Source organism: Podarcis muralis, chromosome 17 (assembly GCF_964188315.1).
Source record: "Podarcis muralis chromosome 17, rPodMur119.hap1.1, whole genome shotgun sequence".
Lineage (NCBI taxonomy): Eukaryota > Metazoa > Chordata > Lepidosauria > Squamata > Lacertidae > Podarcis > Podarcis muralis.
The window spans coordinates 35,724,322-35,744,186 of NC_135671.1; the positions used below are offsets into that span (position 1 = coordinate 35,724,322).

General features: G+C 46.9%; 2 protein-coding genes across 2 annotated transcripts; one reads left to right on the plus strand and one right to left on the minus strand.

The window, feature by feature from the left end:
• The first annotated feature begins 980 nt into the window (after positions 1–980).
• ZGLP1 (zinc finger GATA like protein 1) lies at positions 981–14,230 on the plus strand. Its single transcript, XM_077921722.1, has 6 exons — positions 981–1,597; positions 4,573–5,085; positions 10,059–10,153; positions 11,171–11,264; positions 12,795–12,926; positions 13,054–14,230. The coding sequence occupies exons 1-6, from the start codon at positions 1,440–1,442 to the stop codon at positions 13,082–13,084; spliced, it is 1,023 nt and encodes a 340-aa protein (XP_077777848.1). The 5' UTR covers positions 981–1,439; the 3' UTR covers positions 13,085–14,230.
• Positions 14,231–17,442: 3,212 nt separating this feature from the next.
• On the minus strand, positions 17,443–18,759 carry LOC114588094 (olfactory receptor 1B1-like). Its single transcript, XM_028713023.2, has one exon. It carries the CDS (start codon positions 18,744–18,746, stop codon positions 17,751–17,753), a length of 996 nt encoding a protein of 331 aa, XP_028568856.2. The 5' UTR covers positions 18,747–18,759; the 3' UTR covers positions 17,443–17,750.
• Positions 18,760–19,865: the final 1,106 nt, after the last annotated feature.

Sequence of the window (19,865 nt, forward strand, 5' to 3'; positions counted from 1 at the left end):
TAGGACTGGAACCAACGGCTTCAAGTTACAAGAAGGGAGATTCCAACTAAACATACGGAAAAACTTTCTGACAGTAAGAGCAGTTTGACAGTGGAACAGTCTCCCTCAGAGGGTTGTGGACCCTCCTTCCTGGGAGACTTTTAAGCAGAGACTTTTAAGCAGAGTTGGCCATCCATCACAGATGCTTTAGGAGAGATTCCTGCATTGCAGGAGGCTGGACTAGATAATCCTTGGGGCTGTGCAGAGAAATAAGGTTGCTGGCTAGAAAACAGCACCAGAAAGGCCTTGGTCCAATTTTCTAGCTTTTGGGAGAGTTTTGCTGAACCAGATCCAACATACGTTTCCAATACTGTCTCTGGAAAGCCATATGCAGGTGATGCCCCCAGTAGATACACTGCAGTTGAACATGGAGGCTCTGTTTAGGTATGGCTACTAATAGCCCCATATGGAGTCACCCTTCCACTACATTACCTCATTCTTCTAAAAGGATTTCTTGCTCAATCACAAACACTGAGGACCCTCAGTTAATGCCTCTGCTGCCTCAGTTTCCCTCTCTGTAAAAGAAGGCATTAAGGTAATTTTAACCTTTGGGGTTTGCTACTCAGGTGCAATGTATGGAAGTGAGAGCTGGACCATAAAGAAGGCTGATCACCGAAGAATTGATGCTTTTGAATTATGGTGCTGGAGGAGACTCTTGAGAGTCCCATGGACTGCAAGAAGATTAAACCTATCCATTCTTATGGAAATCAGCCCTGAGTGCTCACTGGAAGGACAGATTGTGAAGCTGAGGCTCCAATACTTTGGCCACCTCATGAGAAGAGAAAATCCCCTGGAAAAGACCCTGATGTTGGGAAAGATGGAGGGCACAAGAAGAAGGGGACGACAGAGGACAAGATGGTTGGATAGTGTTCTTGAAGCTACCAGCATGAGTTTGACCAAACTCTGGGAGGCAGTGGAAGACAGGAGTGCTTGGCGGGGTCACGAAGAGTCGGACACGACTAAACGACAACAACAATTCAGGTGCAATGTGCTTTACACCAAAATGTGGTAAGTTAGCCCTGTGGCGTTCCTGGCCGGCAGAGACCCTGCTGCTCCTTCTACTAAGTGAGGCACTGAGCATCTCTGCCTTTAAGTCCTACCTTTATGGCATCCCTCCTGCCATGGGAGAGACAAATCATTTGGCACCCTAAACGGGGCTCCGGAAGAAGACACTCTTTCTCAGGGATGCTAATCCTGCCTCCAGCCTCTCTCCACACACCCCTTCCCGCGACCCGGGCCCTTTTGTAGTCTTCCTAATGGTCCTCTCCCCTCCCCTTATGGCTGCCGGCGCCCTGGGCTTTCAGCTGTATCCAATTAAGCGCCCTCCCCGGCCCACTGCAAGCAATATCTGATGGGCTCGGGAGAGCCGCGCTTCCCCGCTCGGTCTGGACCCGCTAAGTATGGAGGGCGAGCTTTTCGTAGAAGGGCAGCTCCCGGAATTCTCCGTCCTGCAGGATCTGCTCAGCCCGCCCTGCCTGGAATCCGAGGCAAGCAGCAGCCCCGGAGGGCCCAATCCGGCGGGCGCTGAGCCAGAAGCCGCCGCTCCCAGAGGATCCAGGTTAGCTCCTCTTGACACCTGCTCGTGAGAACGGGGCGAATCCAGATCAGTTGCCCCTAAAGGAGGGAGGATCCGAAGCTTCTTCTAGATCGGCCCCCGGGCACCGGTCCCTGACGGTAGGCAGGAGAATCCAATTTAACTTTAGGAGCCCATGGAGAGCAAGCGAGGGCTGCAGTCTGCGGACGCTAAACTCCGCAGGGTTTACTTTCGAGTCAATGTCCATAACATCGGACTGTGCGGGCTGATCTATGCGTATGTCTTGCATGGGCGAAGTCATCGGGGTGCAGGGGAACAGTTGCACCCCCAAAGTCAAGTGAATAAATAAAATTTATTAATTAACTGACCGGTTGTCGCAGATAACTCGGTTCTACCAACCAACATAAAGTTGCCTCCCTAAAATAAATCCTGGCAACGCCCATGCTGCTAGGGAATAAATCCCCTTTATGGGAAGATTAAAAACTGCTTAGGATCGGCCTGCGAGACCGATTCTTCTCGCGCTTCCTCGAAAGCAAGCCCCCACCTGGGCGTGCCGATGCTTACTCCCAAGTAGCCGCGCGTTCAGGGGACCGGCTTCCAAGTCAGCAAGCATTGGATCCGGCCTTCGGCGCAGCTCCACGAGCCGGCGTCTGCTCCTTGATCAAATCGGCTAGTGGATCCGACCCGAACTCTGCTCCCAGCCGGAAAAGGCGCCGTGCTGCTCGGGCTGCTCCTTCGCGCGCGCGCTGCCCCGGATCGCCAGCCCGCCAAGCGGCGCGAGCCTCCGCCATTGGCCGAGGACTCGGGCGTGGGAGGGGCGCCTGAGGGGAGAGGCAGCAGGAGGGCGGCTCCGGGGAGGTCAGTCGGGGGGGAGAGGACGGGCGAAGGGGGACGAGGCGCCGCCTCGGCAGGGCTGGTGAGACAGGCGCCGGTCCTTGGCGCAGCCCCGGGAGGAGCGGCGGCGGAGGGTCGCCCCAGCTGGGCGGGGCAGGGCGCCGTGGGCCTCCCCCAGGGTCTTTCCCAGGGGCCAGCCCCCCAGGGCGCGGCCTCGCCTCGCCTCAAAACCCGTTGGAAAGGAGCGCGAATGAACAGCTTCCACGAGTCCCTTCCGCCTGAGGGGAAAACCAGCGCTGAGGGTTCGCCTTCTTCCCCAGGTGGTTGAGCTCCAAACTCAGCCGCCCACATTACTCGAGGGATCCTCCTCAGAGTCGAGTTCCCCTTCCCTCTCATGCCCGCCTTCTGCTGAAGTGATCCTGGGAGATACAATGAGGGCCGTCAAGGGTCGTCTAGTCCTGCCACTAAGCTACTGAAGGCAATGGGACCCTTTATATGTCTAGCTGTCCTTTGTCAACAACAAATTGTCGCCGTGTTTTGGGTTGAATACATGGTAATTTATGGACCTCATCGGTGTCTAAAGGCATTTGCACATCACAGAGTCGCTCCTCGTCCCGCCCCTTCAGCTAGTCTTGGAAGCGGGCAGCTCCGGGCTCGGCTTTTTAAAGACCTTCATTTCTGTACCTCAGGAGTAACGAAAATCAGTCCGTGGCTTCTCTCTCCTTCTGCCACACCCGCCCGCCCAGTGGCGTAGCGTGGGGGGTGCAGGGGGGGCCGGCCGCACCGGGCGCAACATTTGGGGTTAGGGCAAATCCACGGGTTAGGGGGCGCAAATCCACGGGTTAGGGGGCGCAAATCCACGGGTTAGGGGGCGCAAATTACTTGCCTTGCCCCGGGTGCTGACAACCCACGCTACGCCACTGCGCCCGCCCGCCCGCCCCCGAGTCGGGATAACTTGGGGAAGCTCCTTGGTTTCAGGAAGGTGCTCATTACAAGGAATTCCTGAACTTAAAAGCAACTGTTCGGAGTTACTTTTAAGTCCCTGCTTCCACAAGCCCAGGGCGCAGAAAGGCAGGTGGTGTGGGGGGATCTGGCCAAGGGGATCTAGAAGTATCTGACAGGTCGCAGGGAAGGATCCGCTCTCGCTCTGGAAGTGTGTCTAACGGGGCTGGCCGACCCGGTCCCGAATGGTGCCGCGCTGACCTGGGGCGCCCCCGGGCTGCTTTTGGCTTTTCTGCTCGCCGCCACAGCCCTCGGGTTCCATCTACTGGCTATCATTGGGAACCCTTAAAGAGCCCCGGGTGCTAACTGTGCGAGGAGGACACTGCTGCGAGTTAATCGGAGGCTTTGCTATTGCTGCAGCTCTGGAAAAAGCTGCGCTTGGTTTTGGCCACTAGCCCTTCCGTCCTGTCCTGGGGGGCTGAGGGCAGAGCGGAGGGTTTTTTTTTCCTTTGGGTTCGTTCCCTCGTGGCAGCAACCCACCCAGAGCCGCCCCGTGGGAACACGACCCGCGTGGATGTCGACCTGTGCTCACGATCTTGCCTTTCAAAGAGTTCGGGGAGGGGGGGACGCGATCTCCAAGCGCGAAGGTGCTCGCTCCGACGCCGGGCGGCTCTTCCCTCCCCCCCCCCCCCAATTTTTTAAATTAGTTTTCACACTATTATAAACAAACACACACACACACACACACACACACACACACACACACGACAAACATAAATCATAGCCTTATTAAAAATTACACTTATTAACTTTAGTTACAGATAGGTAGCCGTGTTGGTCTGCCATAGTCAAAACAAAAAAAATTCCTTCCAGTAGCACCTTAAAGACCAACTAAGTTAGTTCTTGGTATGAGCTTTCGTGTGCATGCATCTGAAGAAGTGTGCATGCACGTATCTGAAGAAGTGTGCATGCACACGAAAGCTCATACCAAGAACTAACTTAGTTGGTCTTTAAGGTGCTACTGGAAGGAATTTTTTTTGTTTTGACTTATTAACTTTGTTCAGTGACTTCCTCGCTTCCCCTTGGTTGAATTTCATTGCATGTCCTTTTAACGGGTTTCCAAATCCCAGTTCTTATGAAATTTAACTGAAACGTTAACATCCTTAGATCTTCACCTTATGGAATTAAACATATTCCCGGCTCTGCTTCTCCCTCCTCCGCAGGTGCGAGCCCCTCGGCGCCATGGCCTGCTGCCTCCAGCTCTCGGACCCCAGCGCGCTCAGCTTCCTGCAGGAGACCGCCCAGCTGCTCTCCCCGCCGGAGCCCATGGGCAGAAAGCCAGACAGGCCGGCGGGCCGGGACGCTCTCGAGCCCTTGGATGCCCTGAGCCTCATCAGCCTGCACTGCGCCAGCCTCGGCGCCAAGCCCGCGGATCGGGGCGAGCGCGCAGAGCCCGGCGCGGCTGCCCGGGAGAGAATCCCCGGCGCCCCCGCCAAAGGGCTCCCCGCCCGGCGCCAGCGCGCAATCGGCGCGGAGGCGCAGCGCGGGACGGACGCCTTCCCTGCGGCCGAGTCGCCGCGGGCCGGGAGGCGAGTCTCCCGCAAGCAGCCCAGACCCCAGCGGAGCTGCGAGGCCAGGGACGCCGCCTTCCAGGGGGTCACGTTTCGGATGCAGCTGAGCTTCTGCCGAAAGAGCTCCGGGGGTTGTCGGCTCCTCATCCGCCCGCGATACAGCAGGTACAGCCGCCACCCTGGGAAAGAGCAGGTTGCGTTTCTCTTCTGTTTGGATGCAAAAGCAAAGCCGGCATGAGATGTTTCATGAGATGCTTTGCTTTTTCCGCCTCGTCTTTAACTGCCCCTTAGATCCCCAAGAGGGCATAGATGTACCTCCTGTAGTCTGCTTCTATGGCAGTTCCCAGGCCATTCAATGGGAAGACAGGCAGACGTCTTGTGGTAAGGAGGAGGCCTAACGCTTCGCCTGATGGGGGAGTACTTGCAGGATAGGTAAAGGTAAAGGTACCCCTGCCCATACGGGCCAGTCTTGACAGACTCTGGGGTTGTGCGCCCATCTCACTCAAGAGGCCGGGGGCCAGCGCTGTCCAAAGACACTTCCGGGTCACGTGGCTAGCGTGACAAAGCTGCATCTGGCGAGCCAGCGCAGCACACGGAAACACCGTTTACCTTCCCGCTGGTAAGCGGTCCCTATTTATCTACTTGCACCCGGGGGTGCTTTCGAACTGCTAGGTTGGCAGGCGCTGGGATCGAGCAGCGGGGGCGCACCCCGCCGTGGGGAATCGAACCGCCGACCTTTCGATCGGCAAGCTCTAGGTGCTGAGGCTTTTACCCACAGTGCCACCCGCGTCCCAACTTGCAGGATAGCCAGACCTAAACACAGGCAGCCTAATATGTTTGAGGGATGTGGGTGGTGCTGTGGGTTAAACCACAGAGCCTAGGATTTGCCGATCAGAAGGTTGGCAGTTCAAATCCCCACGACGGGGTGAGCTCCCGTTGTTTGGTCCCTGCTCCTGCCAACCTAGCAGTTTGAAAGCACGTCAAAGTGCAAGTAGATAAATAGGTACCGCTCCAGTGGGAAGGTAAACGGTGGCGTTTCCGTGCGCTGCTTTGGTTTGCCAGAAGTGGCTTAGTCATGCTGGCCACATGACCCAGAAGCTGTACGCCGGCTCCCTCGGCCAATAAAGCGAGATGAGCGCAACAACCCCAGAGTTGGTCACGACCGGACCTAATGGTCAGGGGTCCTTTTACCTTTTACCTTTTTTAATATGTTTGAAGTTAATGTGTGACCTCCAGCCGCATTCATACTCAAGAAGAAATCTAATGAAATCAATGAACTCCAGTCTTCTCTCAGTATGAATAACACTGGAGTCGAAAATGGATTTTTGTTAAATTAAAAAGCACCTAGTATAACAGCACTTTTGTATTTATTGGTTGGATTTCTGAAAGGCAAGGGCAGATTTCCCGCTCAGTTAACAACCAAGGTGAATCTTCTTGGCACAGGATATGTTGACTTAAGATTAAGTTATTAATCTTATTACTATTATAATTATTATTAAGTTATTAGTGCTTGCATGATGTAGTTTTACAAAGGACTTAAATGTATTTAGAAGTCTTTTTTTAACAAAAAACAGCATGGCAGGGATTGGCCAAATTGGACTGAAAGCATAGCATGGAAGGAAGAGGTGTTTTGCCCCTTAACATCCTGAGAATAAAAGTTCAGAGGAGACAATTTCAACTAACAACTTATGTCTTCCTGAGTGAAAATATATTGCCTCTTTCTTAGAACACTGAATAAAACAAATTCTATTCAACATGCTGGAAGGGTGATTAATGCTGCTGTATTTTCAACCACACCTGTGATGTAATTTTGACATGTTCATTTAACACACTATTATACCACTTTAAGCAGCCATTGCTTCCCCACAAGGAATCTTGGGAACTGTAGTTTGTTAAGGGTGCTGAGAGTTGTTCTCCTCCCTTCTCCTCACAGAACTACAATTTCCAGAGTGGTTTAATAATCAATCCCTCTGCCCAGGGAACTGTAGCTCTGTGAGTGGAATATCCCAATCTGGTGATAACAGAATGATGCAAGGAGTGAGCTGCAGCCCAATATAGGAAAAGAGGTGGTAAGTGAACCCCTAGCTACTTTAAATGAATTCAGATCTCCAGGGACTGATGAGATGCACCCAAGGGTACTAAAGGAGCTTGCAGATGTAATCTCAGAGCCTCTGTCTATAATCTTTGAGAATTCTTGGAGAACAGGTGATATCCCTGCAGACTGGAGGCAGGCAAATGTTGTCCCCACCTTCAAAAAGGAGAGAAAAGAAGAACCAGGTAACAACTGACTGGTGAGCTTGACCTCAATACCAGGAAAGGTCCTAGAAAAATAATTCAGCAGTTAGTCTGTGAGCACTTAGAAAATGATGCTGTGATTACTAAGACTCAGCATGGGTTTCTCAAAAACAAATCATGCCAGACAAGTCTGGTGTGTGTGTGTGTGTGTGTGTGTGTGTGTGTGTGTGTGTGTATAAAATTACAAGCTGGATGGATCAGGGGAATGTTGTGGATGTAGTGTATCTTGATTTCAATAAGGCTTTTCACAAAGTCCCCCACGATACTCTTGCAGAGAAGCTGGCAGAATATGGGCTGAATGAGGTTACTGTTAGGAGGATTTGTAGCTAGTTGACTGACTGAGCCCAAAGAGTACTGATTAATGGTTCCTCATCATCCTAGAAAAAGGGACAAGTGGGGTGCCACAGGGTTCTGTCCTGGGCGCAACATCTTTATAAACAACTTGGATGAAGGAATTGAGGGGATGCTCATCCAATTTGCAGATGACACCTAACTGGGAGGGGTAGCTAATACCACAGAAGACAGAGTGGGGATTCATAATGACATTAACAGATTGGAGAACTGGGCCAAAACTAACAAAATTAATTTCAGTTAGAACAAATGTAAGGTTCTACACTTAGGAAGGAAGAACCAACTGCACAAATATAAGATGGAGGACACCTGGTTTACCAAGTGTGAAAGGGATCTAGGGGTCTCTGTGGATCAAAAGCTTAGTATGAGTCAACAGTGTGATGCAGCAGCAAAAAAAGATAATGCCATTCTAGGCTGCATCAACAGAAGTATAGTGTTTAGATCAAGAGAAGTAATAGTCCCACTCTATTCTGCCTTGGTCAGACCCCACCTGGAATACTGGGTACCACAATTTAAGAAGGATATTGACAAGCTGAAATGTGTGTAGAGGAGGGCAGTCAAGATGATCAAGGGACTGAGATCTGATAGTCATCTTCAACTATCTTAAGGATTGTCACATGGAAGATGGAGCAAGCTTGTTTTCTCCTGCTCTGTAGGGTAGGACCTTTACCAATGGATACAAGTTACAAGAAAGATTCCAAATCAACATCAGGAAGACCTTTCTGACAGTAAGAGCTGTTTGACAGTGGACTAGACTCCTTCATTGGAGGTTTTAAGCATCTGTAATGGAAGCTTTAGTTGAGATTTGTCCATTACAGGGGGTAGGACTAAATTACCCTTGGGGTCCCTTCTAACACTATGATTCTGTGATTCTATGGGAAGGGTAGCTAATGCCACAGAATAAGGCTTCAGTGTGATTGTAACAGATTGGAGAACTGGGCCCAAACTAAAAAAATGAAAATCAACAGGGACAAATGTCAGGTTCTGCACTTAGGCAGGAAGAACCAGCTGCACAAATATAAGCTGAGGGACACCTGGCTTGCTAGTAGTACATGTGAAAAGGATCTAGGGGTCTTTGTAGACCACAAACTGAACGTGAGTCAACAGTGTGATGCAGCAGCAAAAAAAGCTCATGCTATTTTGCATCAACAGAAGTCTAGTTTCCCAATCAAAGGAACTAATAGTACCACTCTATTCTGCCTTGGTCAGACCACACCTGGAATATTGTGTCAAGTTCTGGGCACCTCAATTTAAGGAGGATATTGAAAGGCTGGAACATGTGCAGATGAGGGCAACCAAGATGATCAAGGGTCTGGAAACCAAGCCTTATGAGGAACAGTTGAGGGAGCCATCTTCAAACAGCTGAAGGGGTGTCTGTCACATGAAAGATGGAGTAAGTTTGTTTTTTTTGCTTTGGGACCTGAACTATTGGATTCAATGGAAGGACTAAACATCAGGAAGAACTTTCTGATGGTAAGAGCTGTTTGACAGTGGAATGGGTGGACTCTCTGTTCTTGGAGGTTTTTGAACACTGGTTGGATGGCCATCTGTCATGGATGCTTTAGTTAATATTACTTCATTGCAGGGCATTGGTCTATAGATGACCCTTGGGGTTCTTTCCAAGTCCACAATATATGATTCTATGAATAGGGGTACTCCAATAACTCTCAGCATCCTTTACAATTTTCTGGATTCTTTTGGGAGAAAAGAGGCAGTGTGGTGTAATGGTTTGAGTCTTGGGCTAGGACCTGGATTACCTCACAGGGTTGTCGTGAAGATAAAATGGGGGGGGGGTGCATGTACGTACACCACCTTGAGCTTCTTGGGGGAAATGTGAGGTGCAAATGTAATATACAGTATATATATGCCATGATTATTTAAAGTGGTGTAATAGTGCTTTAAATGTATGGGGCAGAGGAGCCTTAACTCTGAAGTATTTTCAGTCAGGGAAGGTAAATGTAATTGTAGCTCCATTTCTGGGATGAGTTACATATAACTGGTAGCTGCAGGCTTTAAATACCTGGGTCTTTAAATACATAAATTTAAACAGGCTTTAAATACCTGGGTCTGATTTTACTACTCCACAGGCTTTCATATTCATTAATGTTTTCTTTTAAGCATGTGTTGTATGGTATAATTCTAGTAACCCTCGCTTATTTTGCTTCTGTCTGTAATGGAAGTGGATTAAGTGGCAAATGATGATTCTAGGAGATGTCACAGGTTTCAAATCCCTCACTCAGCAATAGATTATTTAGAATGATGTTTAGGTGTCCTTGAATGCATGACTCACCTCTCAGCCTCAGTTCCCCAATCACCAAAATGGGAATAAGGTGGCCTGTCCTAGAATGACTGAAGACACGTGAGATGAGGAAAAGGGTTGTTGGTTCTCTTGAGTCTCAGGAATCACTGCAGAGTGCAAAACTAAGTCAATTAGTTTAGAAATTAGATTTCTGAAGCAGATCTAAAATGCTATACATCTAATCTGTGTTCAGTGGAAAACTTGGGAAAAGAAGCCGAACCCCTTTAGCGAGAGAAGAATGCAGAGCTGGCAGTTCCAAGGAGGAAGAAGGATGTCCCTCTACCCACAGTATGTCAATAATTTAGGCAATAAATACTTGTAGTATCAGCTGGCAATATTTGGGATACTAAGGACAAAAGAAAAGCTTGTGGTGATAATTTTTTCTCCAGGAGAAGTACAGAGTGGGGAGGGTTTTCTCCCACTTGCTAAGCATGCGGTTTTTCTGTAGCAAACCAATGAACGTTGTTGTTTCACCTATTGGTAAGGCTAGTTTTTTAAAAAAAAACAAAAACAAGGGAGGGGGAGAGAAAGAGAGGAAGTAAATGGGTGCCCCTCCCCTATTTCAATGTATGAATTTATTTTTTTAGAAAACCATCCATCCCAGAGTCGCTTCACGCCATTAGTGGCTGCTGTAATAAACCCACAGGCGCGAGGGGTTACTTCCCTAAATACTCAGTATGCCTTAACGGTGGGTTGTGCTGAACTAAGTGTAGCCATGTGCAACTTTGCTAAACACTTTAAGGGCTTACTGTGGGAAAGGCAAGTGAAGCTGGGCTGCTGTATCATCAGAGCCAGTGTGGTGGTGTGGTTAAGAGTGGTGGACTCATAATCTGGTGAACCGGGTTCGATTCCTCACTCCTCCACATGCAGCTGCTGGGTGACCTTGGGCTAGTCACACTTCTCTGAAGTCTCTCAGCCTCACTCACCTCACAGAGTGTTTGCTGTGGGGGAGGAAGGGAAAAGGAGACTGTTAGCTGCTTTGAGACTCCTTCGGGTAGTGATAAAGCGGGATATCAAATCCAAATTTCTTTCTTCTTCTTCTGACCTCTCAGTCTGATCACTACTCAGCTGATCAGAGTAACTTTTATTCACATTTTGAAATGCTGTTCTGGAATCTTTTGATGAAGTAATATTCCAAATAAAGTATGCCAGGCTGTTTGAAATTAATACGCATGAGGGAGGTGCTTTGAACATCCAATAAGCATTAAGTACTGTTTATAATAAGATTTGTATTAATCCATTAAATACCACCCAGGGTTGTGGCTTATAAACTGCTATTTGACCCAGTTGCCCTTTGTCTTTAAGGGGATAAGTGCTGTGCTTCTTGCAAGACCAGGAAAACACCACTATGGAGAGATGCTGAAGATGGGACCCCCCTCTGTAATGCTTGTGGCATTAGGTACCTTATGACTGCTGAAATAGCATGGCGTATTTCTTGTTGGTTTCCTTAAAAGGTATGCCCAGCATATCTTCTGGCAGTGCAAAAAGTTTAAAAGATAATACACAACAGCACTGAGTACAACTTGCCATGTAGCCTGAAAAGGCTCTTCTCTGTTATCTGAAGCCAGATTTAGAAGCGATTGCAGCTCTCCTAGCGACAGCTAGAATTTGCATCGCTAAATACTGGAAGTCTGAAGCAATTCATTAGTTGAAAGATGGGCTGGAGAAGACACAGCAAGTGTTAACATGCATTCAGATGACATGCTAAATCACATAAGCCAGAAACCAACATGAGCATAAGTTCTTAGAGTATTGGGTGCTGTGTGATTGTGGAATGAAGGAGTTGAGGACAATACCTTTACAGCTTATCCTCAGTGATCTGACTCGTAGATACTCTTTCTTATTCTTCCCCTCATTTGTGGCATCTGCTAGTATTATTTTAATATTTCAATAGGCTAAGATACTTACCTGTGTAATGGTGTCTAATGAACTCTGCCATTCTTCTCTCCATTTATTTTTGATTTTTCACTATATAGGCACCCCCCTCAAAAAAAGCGATGATGAGACAAAAGCGATGATCTGAACTGCATGGCAATATTAAAGCATTTATCTGAGCTTTTTTTTTTTTTTAAAGAATAAAGTCATACCCAACTTTTCACCACAAATTTTTAAAAGCTACAATGGTCAAAATTTTATATATTGAAGAGTAACACATTAGAACAGTATGTATTGTGCAAGAGCATCCTGAAATAAAACAACTTAACCTGTTTGTTCAAGGCTTATTCATCTAAAAGGGTCTAACAGTTACCACTGTACAGAAACAAGCTGTAACAAATTAAGGTCGTCAAACCTTAACAAACAAACAAAGGTCGGCAGTTCGAATCTCTGCAACGGGGTGAGCTCCCGTTGTTCGGTCCCAGCTCCTGCCCACCTAGCAGTTCGAAAGCACGTCAAGTGCAAGTAGATAAATAGGTACCGTTCCAGGCGGGAAGGTAAATGGTGTTTCTATGCGCTGCTCTGGTTCGCCAGAAGCGGCTTAGTCATGCTGGCCACATGACCTGGAAGCAGTCTGCGGACAAACGCTGGCTCCCTTGGCCTATAGAGCAAGATGAGCGCACAACCCCAGAGTCATCCGTGACTGGATCTGGGGTCCCTTTACCTTTACAGTATATAACAGGCCACAGCACTTGAGGCCATTGCAGTCTGTGTGCCACGCTCAGTGAAGCCCCAACACTATGCTGATTGACCTTTATCATATGCCACCATCACCTTTCATTCCTATATCCTGGCATCTGGTGTCCGAAGCCTGATGTTTCACCTGACACCCCTCTGAAAGATGATGCATCTCCGCTTTCATGCCATTTGGAATTAACTGGGAGATTAAGTTGCGCCGGGGGCGGGGGGGGGGGGGAGAAGGTTACTACAGTCAGACCTAAATGAATGGAATGACCTGCCACATGCCTTAATCAACTCTGTTTTTGACCTTCAGGTACAAAAAGTACAGAATCCGGTGTTTTCAGTGCTGGAATATTCCAAAGCATGGTGGGAATCCCTTTTCTCATTGTTCCAGTTGTGGACGCAGGCTGCATTTAGTTGCTGCCCAGGAGAAATCTCGGAAAAGGTAAAGGGGGGGTGGTTAAGGGGCATGCGGCGGGAGAAGCAGCTTCTAAAACACACCAGCCCTTCACCGGCAGGAAGAAAACACAGCTGCTGCCAACCTAAGGGCTCTCTTTTCTTTCCGTTTCTAGATGTGGAAGCTTTCTAAGGGTTTGCAGTTAGCCTTTTGGCTAAGATCAAGTGTAAAACAGCTCTTGGGAAATCTGGCTGACTTGTCGGAAAGGTCTGGCTGAACAGCCTTGGTAGATTGGTCATTAGGAGGTTCAGTGGATGAAGGGCTCTTCTTTGTTTGTCTTTGTCTTCTGTTTGTACGCTGCTTTTGTTTTTGAAGTCAGTGCTATGTGTCGTATGTTGGGTGTTTGTTTGCAGTGTATGGGAGGAGGCAGGAAAGAAGGGGATGTTTTTTGCAAGGAAAAAAGTATTTGTTTCCATTAACTTCCATAAGCAATTGGGGCTACATGCTGGAACAGAATGCAACGTTCCCATTGAGGATGGACATATTGAAATTGCTTTCAGGCAGTGATTCCCACCCAACCTTTTAGCACTTTGGGTTGCTGCCTCCTTGTTAATAGTTCTTTGTAGCGATGGACTGGAAAGTACAAAGAAACATTTCCACAAACTATAAACTTTGGGAACAGCAGTCATTGAGCAGTTGTGGTGGGGGAGGGAGTTTGTTTAAAAGACATGAAATGAAGCTCCTTCATGAATTCCTGATGATTTTCTATTGCACTAAATATGGCAAGTGTAAATATATAATATTTATGATACAAAATATTTATATACTTGATTCAAATATTTGTTGGGGATGCTGATGAATATCCTTTGTTAGTAAAACATGCAGCATTGCTGAATGTGTCTCAGAAAGTGTGTCCAACCAGGATTGTGCCATGTGGCACTTTTCAAAGTGGTATTTATTTTTGTAAATAGTGTTTATATTTGAGGTATTTGTTTTCTGTATTCTCCCTTACATAGCACAGCCAAAAGAAAATGAAAATAAAACATGTTGTGAAATTGAAAGCAATTACTCTGATTTTCCTGTAATATTTTGCTTACTATCCCAAGTCAAGGTTTTGTTCAAGAGTACTGAGCTTCTTGATGGTTATTTTGCTGGTTATAAGCTTCTGCAATAAATATTATTTATTGTAACTAAGTGTAGGAAATTCTTTTAACTCCTAATTTTTCAGTCAAACTTGGAATAAAGCTTTGAGGGAAAGGGAAGCAGGAAAAGTAGTATGAGAAATACACAATTGAATTTAGGTGTGGTTAGGCAATTACTGTACTACTTTGTAGTCCTTATTATAACAGCAGAGGAAACCTACAAAACAGGAGCTCATGATGTGCTTAGGATTTTGATGGTGGCTAGCTGTTTTCTAAGCAGAGACCTTGGCCTCTAGTAAAACGGTAGAAAATTCCACAAGAGACCTTGGGAAACGATCTGGACCCAACAAGCCTTACAGGGGCAAACCCCTGAAACTGAACCATGCTACTCCTCTCCATCCCCACAAGTGCCCTAAAGGTCCAACTGAATTGGATAACAAGCTGCCTCTGACAACAGAGCCATCATTAATTCCCTTCTCTTTCCACCTCCCTACCCCAGTACAGAAAGCCAGATCCAGTATGTGTCCTGCCAAATGCATATTGATCTGATGCAGTTTGACAGAGAACCATGGTTGTCATAGCAGACATAAGAAACCAAGCTGCCACAGACAAGACTAACTTGGTGGGTATGTACAAGTTACCCAATAGAGTGGTATCTCGGGTTAAGAACTTAATTTGTTCTGGAGGTCTGTTCTTAACCTGAAACTGTTCTTAACCTGAGGTACCACTTTAGCTAATGGGGCCTCCCACTGCTGCCGCCGTGCGATTTCTGTTCTCATCCTGAAGCAAAGTTCTTAACCTGAAGTACTATTTCTGGGTTAGTGGAGTCTGTAACCTGAAGCGTCTGTAACCCGAGGTACCACTGTACCAAAAGCCTTTTAAGGTCTTCAGTGCCACATCTGAGGCATGGATTAATATTTTTGCCCATTGATTCATATATATAGCTTCCAACCCTTTGATAAATGCTATCCCAAAGTGCATAATTTCCATAGTTCTCTTCATAAATGCCCAAGAGGCATTGTCAAATGCTTTTTCAATTTCCAGAAATATTAAGATAGCCTCTTTTTCATTTTTCTTTTCTAAGAGTTCGATAATATTCAATACATTTTGAGTGTTATTTCTTAATTGTTTTGTCGGTAAGCAGCCTATCTGCTCTTCATGTATATAAGTTTTAAAAACCATTCTCTGTTCAATCCAGTTTGTCCTTATCTCCTGCCTCTTTCATTCAAAGTTTCCTGGGAATTTCCTCTGTGGCCCCCTTCTTTGCTGCCATCACTATCTGTTTTAATTGTTTTCCTTCTACACCTTTATTGTGACTGCTTTTTTGGGTTTTATTCAGAGATCCTTTCTTCCACCTCGCTTTGACCTGCGGCTGTTTTCTTCACTCTGCTGTACACCTACTATAATCAGGCTCAAGGGTATTTGGATATTCCTTAGATCTGCTGGCATTATAATACCTTCTCCCCCCCCTTTCCCCCCTTGCCATGTCCGCACTTTACAGTCTGTTCTTCCTTCGCTTGTTTTTTCAAGTTCCACCACTCACATTATTGTTGTCGTTCTTGTTCTTATTTATTAATTTGTGTACTTCCCTTCATCTGTAGACCTAAGGGTGGTTTGCAACATAAAAATACAAGATAAAAACCACACACAATACATAATAAAAACAAGGACAAAAACAAACCAATAATTGCTCCCCCAAACACATTTAAAAGGGTGCATCACACTGTTGACTCTTGTTAAGCTTGTGGTCTACTAAGACCCCAAAATCATTTTCACAGGTACTGCCAATAAGCCAGGTGTCCCCCATATTATATTTGTGCAGCTGGTTCTTCTTTCCTAAGTGTAGAACCTTTTAGCCTTGTTGTAGTTCAGCATGGGCTCTTAAATTTATCTCCTTGAAATCTATGGACGTAAGAAATGCTTAACTTTGGCTGATGTCAGTTTTTTACTTGTACAAGGTATGTGAGAGAGCAAGTGAGTGTCTGTGAGGTTCAGTGGAACCTCGGTTTTCGAGTGTCTCGGAAGCTGAACATTTCAGTTTTCGAACGCCGAAAACCCAGAAGTAAATGCTTCCGTTTTCAAACACACCTCACAAGTTGAACAGCTTCTGCTGCGTGTTTTTCAATTTTCTTAATTGAACCTTCAGCCCGCCCTTTGCACCTCAGTTTTCGAACATTTCAAAAGTTGAACAGTCTTCCAGAATGGATTACCTTCGAAAACCAAGGTACCACTATATTTAGTTTAGGCTGGGATAGTCAACATGGTAAGGACGCGGGTGGCGCTGTGGGTAAAAGCCTCAGCGCCTAGGGCTTGCCGATCGAAAGGTCGGCGGTTCGAATCCCCGCGGCGGGGTGCGCTCCTGTTGCTTGGCCCCAGCGCCTGCCAACCTAGCAGTTCGAAAGCACCCCCGGGTGCAAGTAGATAAATAGGGACCGCTTACTGGCGGGAAGGTAAACGGCGTTTCCGTGTGCTGCGCTGGCTCGCCAGATGCAGCTTTGTCACGCTGGCCACGTGACCCGGAAGTGTCTCCGGACAGCGCTGGCCCCCGGCCTCTTGAGTGAGATGGGCGCACAACCCTAGAGTCTGTCAAGACTGGCCCGTATGGGCAGGGGTACCTTAGTCAACATGGTGCCTTCAAAACTCCCACTAGACCCAGCCAGCACAGCCATTGTTCAGGGATGATGGGAGCTGGATTCCAACAACATCTGGAGGGCACCATCTTAGCTATTCCTAGTTCAGGGGAATTTAGATTATTGTTGTCTGCTGCCTTCTATGAAACTGCTTTATATTAAGTCGGACTATTAGCTCACAATGCTCACTAATTATATTCACTGCCTGACAGCTGCTCTCTAGCATTTCAGAGTGGAGTCTTTCCTCTTATATTTGGAGTTGTCAGGAATGGAATCTGGAACATTTTGCATGCAAAATATATGTTTTATTGCTGCATGACAGCTGTTCCTTCAGTATTGTCCCAGAGAGGTAGAATACAATCTTCCACAAGTGGTGGACATGTAAAAAGGTAAAAGTGTATTGGGAAATGGTTTATGATGAATTAGAAAAAAATGTTTAAAACTACTATCCCACAAAAACCAGAGTCCTTTTTGTTGGGGATAATCCATACTGAAATTCCCAGGTGTTGAAAAAAGATTATTTATGTGTGCAACAACTACAGATCATGTTTTATTAGCTCCCTAATGGAAAGTGAGCGAGGTCCCAACTAAAGAGGATTGGCAACTTAAATTGACAGAATATGCACAACTTGCAGATTTAACATATAGAATAAGAGAGCAAGAAGAACATATATTTCAAGAAGACTGGAAAACATTTATTGAATATATGGAAAATAGCTGTATACATCTGAAAACGCTGGCAGCATGAAGATAAATTCAACAGAGTAAATAATTTTTGATGGATGTAAAAGTGGAAAACTGATCTGAATGGTTACAGTAAAATATGCCAGGATGTAGGATACGTAGAATGAACCATGGAAAGAGAAGAAGGGAAATTGCTGGATATATTAAAGTTTGTAAAATGTTTATTTGAAATTGAAAAACTGAAAATTTAATAAAAATTATTATAAAATAAGAAGAGAGGTGGAATACAAATATTTGGATGAACGAGCGTACGTTGAACAAGGTCCCATTATTCCCTTTAGCCATCCACATCTGAATCGGATTCAGTACATCATAGCTGATACAGTGGCAATATGAGATGCCTGTTAACCAACCTCTCACGATGACTGTTGAAAAAAGACCCTCTTTCCCAGGAGACCCCACAGAGCTTCCTTGACATCTTTGTTCCTGAGGCTGTAGATGTAAGGGTTGGACATTGGGGTGATGACAGTGTACACCACAGCAAAGACAGCCCCTCGATGCGATGAGTAGCTGGATGTTGGCAGAAAGTAGGCAGCAATGATAGCTCCATAGAAGAGGGTCACCATGGTGAGGTGGGAGCCACAGGTGGAGAAAGCTTTGCGCCTCCCCGAAGATAACTTCATCACAGCTACCACAATGCGGACGTAGGTGAGGAAGATTAATACACAAGGTCCAAGAAGGACGACGGAACCTTCAAAGAAGATGAGGGCTTCATTGATGCTGGTGTCTGAGCAGGACAGCTGCAGGAGAGGCTGATGGTCACAAAAGTAATGGAACAAGTGGTTGTCCCCACGATAACTGAGACGCAGGAGGAGGCTGGCATGGAGCATGGAGTGGAGGGTAGAAACAATCCAGCAGCCAGCGACCAGGTGTCCACAGACCTTCTGGTTCATTACCGTGGTGTAGTGTAGTGGATTGCAAATTGCAACATAGCGATCCAGAGCCATGACGCTGACTATCAGAAGGTCAGTCACGCCAAACACGCAGAAGAAGAAGAACTGAGCCATGCAGCAGTAGAAAGGGATAGTCTTGGAAGAGGAGATGATGTGAGCCAACATCTGAGGCACAGTGACTGATAGGAAGCCCACATCCACCACCGAGAGGCTCCGAAGCAAGAAATACATGGGAGTCTGGAGTCGGGCATCCAGAGAGATGAGAATGATCATCATGATGTTGCCCAGAAGTCCTGCTCCATACATCAGCAGAAAGATTAGGAACAAGAGTGGCTGCTCTTTAGGCTGGGCGGAAAAACCCAGAAGGACAAACTCGACGATGTCTGTGCCATTCTCACAGTCCATGGGACCTGCAGCGAGAAACACAACACACAGCTGGCATGAGCCAAAGGGCTTCATAGCATAACTACCTGTGTAGTAATTGCATGGGCTATCCACCCCCCCCCCCAGTCCTCCAAAGACTCTCAAGACCTGGCAGGGAGAGGGAGAGGTTGTGAGGTGTTGCAAATCACAAGCCAAACGGTAAGCTGCCACCACCTCCTTTCCTGGGCACCCTAGAATGGGGTCCAAGGAGGAGAACCCCCCTTTGATATTTACCGGGTTGCCCAGTCCTGTGTCACTGTACTGTGACGCAGACAAATCCAACAGATAGATGTACCAAGGGGTCAGGCACCATTTTAGCTTCTCTGGGCAAAAGACACAAAAGGCAAAAGTCCTTTCCCAAGTTTATTGAAAAAGCCACTCAGAAAGTAAAAGCTTGCACATTTCTTGGAAGGTTACAAACAGAAAATAAAAAACATTATAAAATATAGCTAACTAAAACATACTCACAAAATCCAATAGTTCAAAGCACAGCGAGTAGTCAAAATCTCTTTGCTGGTCAAACGCCTTCTGGCAACAAACGCCAGGGCAAGATGTTCTGCAGTTTTCATCTGAATTCCCCAAAGCTTTATCCTTGAGAATCCCACGTGGAGAAGGGGTTTAGGGACCAATCATTTATTTAGGTTAATTACCAATTACCAATGGCTGTATGATGGGACTATGTCTGCTGATTATCAGGAGACCAGCACAGCTGAACTTTGTTTATGCTCAAAGGACCTTGAGATGAAAACACTGCTTCTTTGTTCCCAGACTTTTCTGACATGTATCAGGCTCTTGAGCTGTAAATTGCCTGATAGCCTTTTCACACCCAATCCACATCCGAGCCCCCAGCTGGCAGGATCTACAAATCAGATAACATCTCTTTCCTGCTGTGACGGTAACATATGAGAGTGCTGGAGGTGAAATAGTTAAACAGGTTACCCAATCAGAACCCAGGGGGGTGGAGTCAGAGGGACTATTAAACCAGCTCTGTGTGATGGCCTGGGATTCCGAGTCTGAGAGCGATCCGGAGGAATCCCAGCCGGCACAGGAGTCCCTGCCTCCAGGGCCGGCTGAACTGGGGCAAGGCCTAGATGCTGAGGAAACTCAAGAGCAGGCACCAGGTGAAATCATTCAGGCCCCAGAGGTGCTGGAAGA

What these genes read in the sequence shown, in the direction of transcription:
- ZGLP1 (XM_077921722.1), top strand. Translation starts at nt 1,440, where the DNA reads ATGGAGGGCGAGCTTTTCGTAGAAGGGCAGCTCCCGGAATTCTCCGTC. An exon ending in ATCCGCCCGCGATACAGCAG is followed by an intron (nt 5,086 to 10,058) that starts GTACAGCCGCCA and finishes ATCTGTGTTCAG; the next exon opens with TGGAAAACTTGGGAAAAGAA. An exon ending in TGTAATGCTTGTGGCATTAG is followed by an intron (nt 11,265 to 12,794) that starts GTACCTTATGAC and finishes TTTGACCTTCAG; the next exon opens with GTACAAAAAGTACAGAATCC.
- LOC114588094 (XM_028713023.2), bottom strand. Translation starts at nt 18,746, where the DNA reads ATGAAGCCCTTTGGCTCATGCCAGCTGTGTGTTGTGTTTCTCGCTGCA.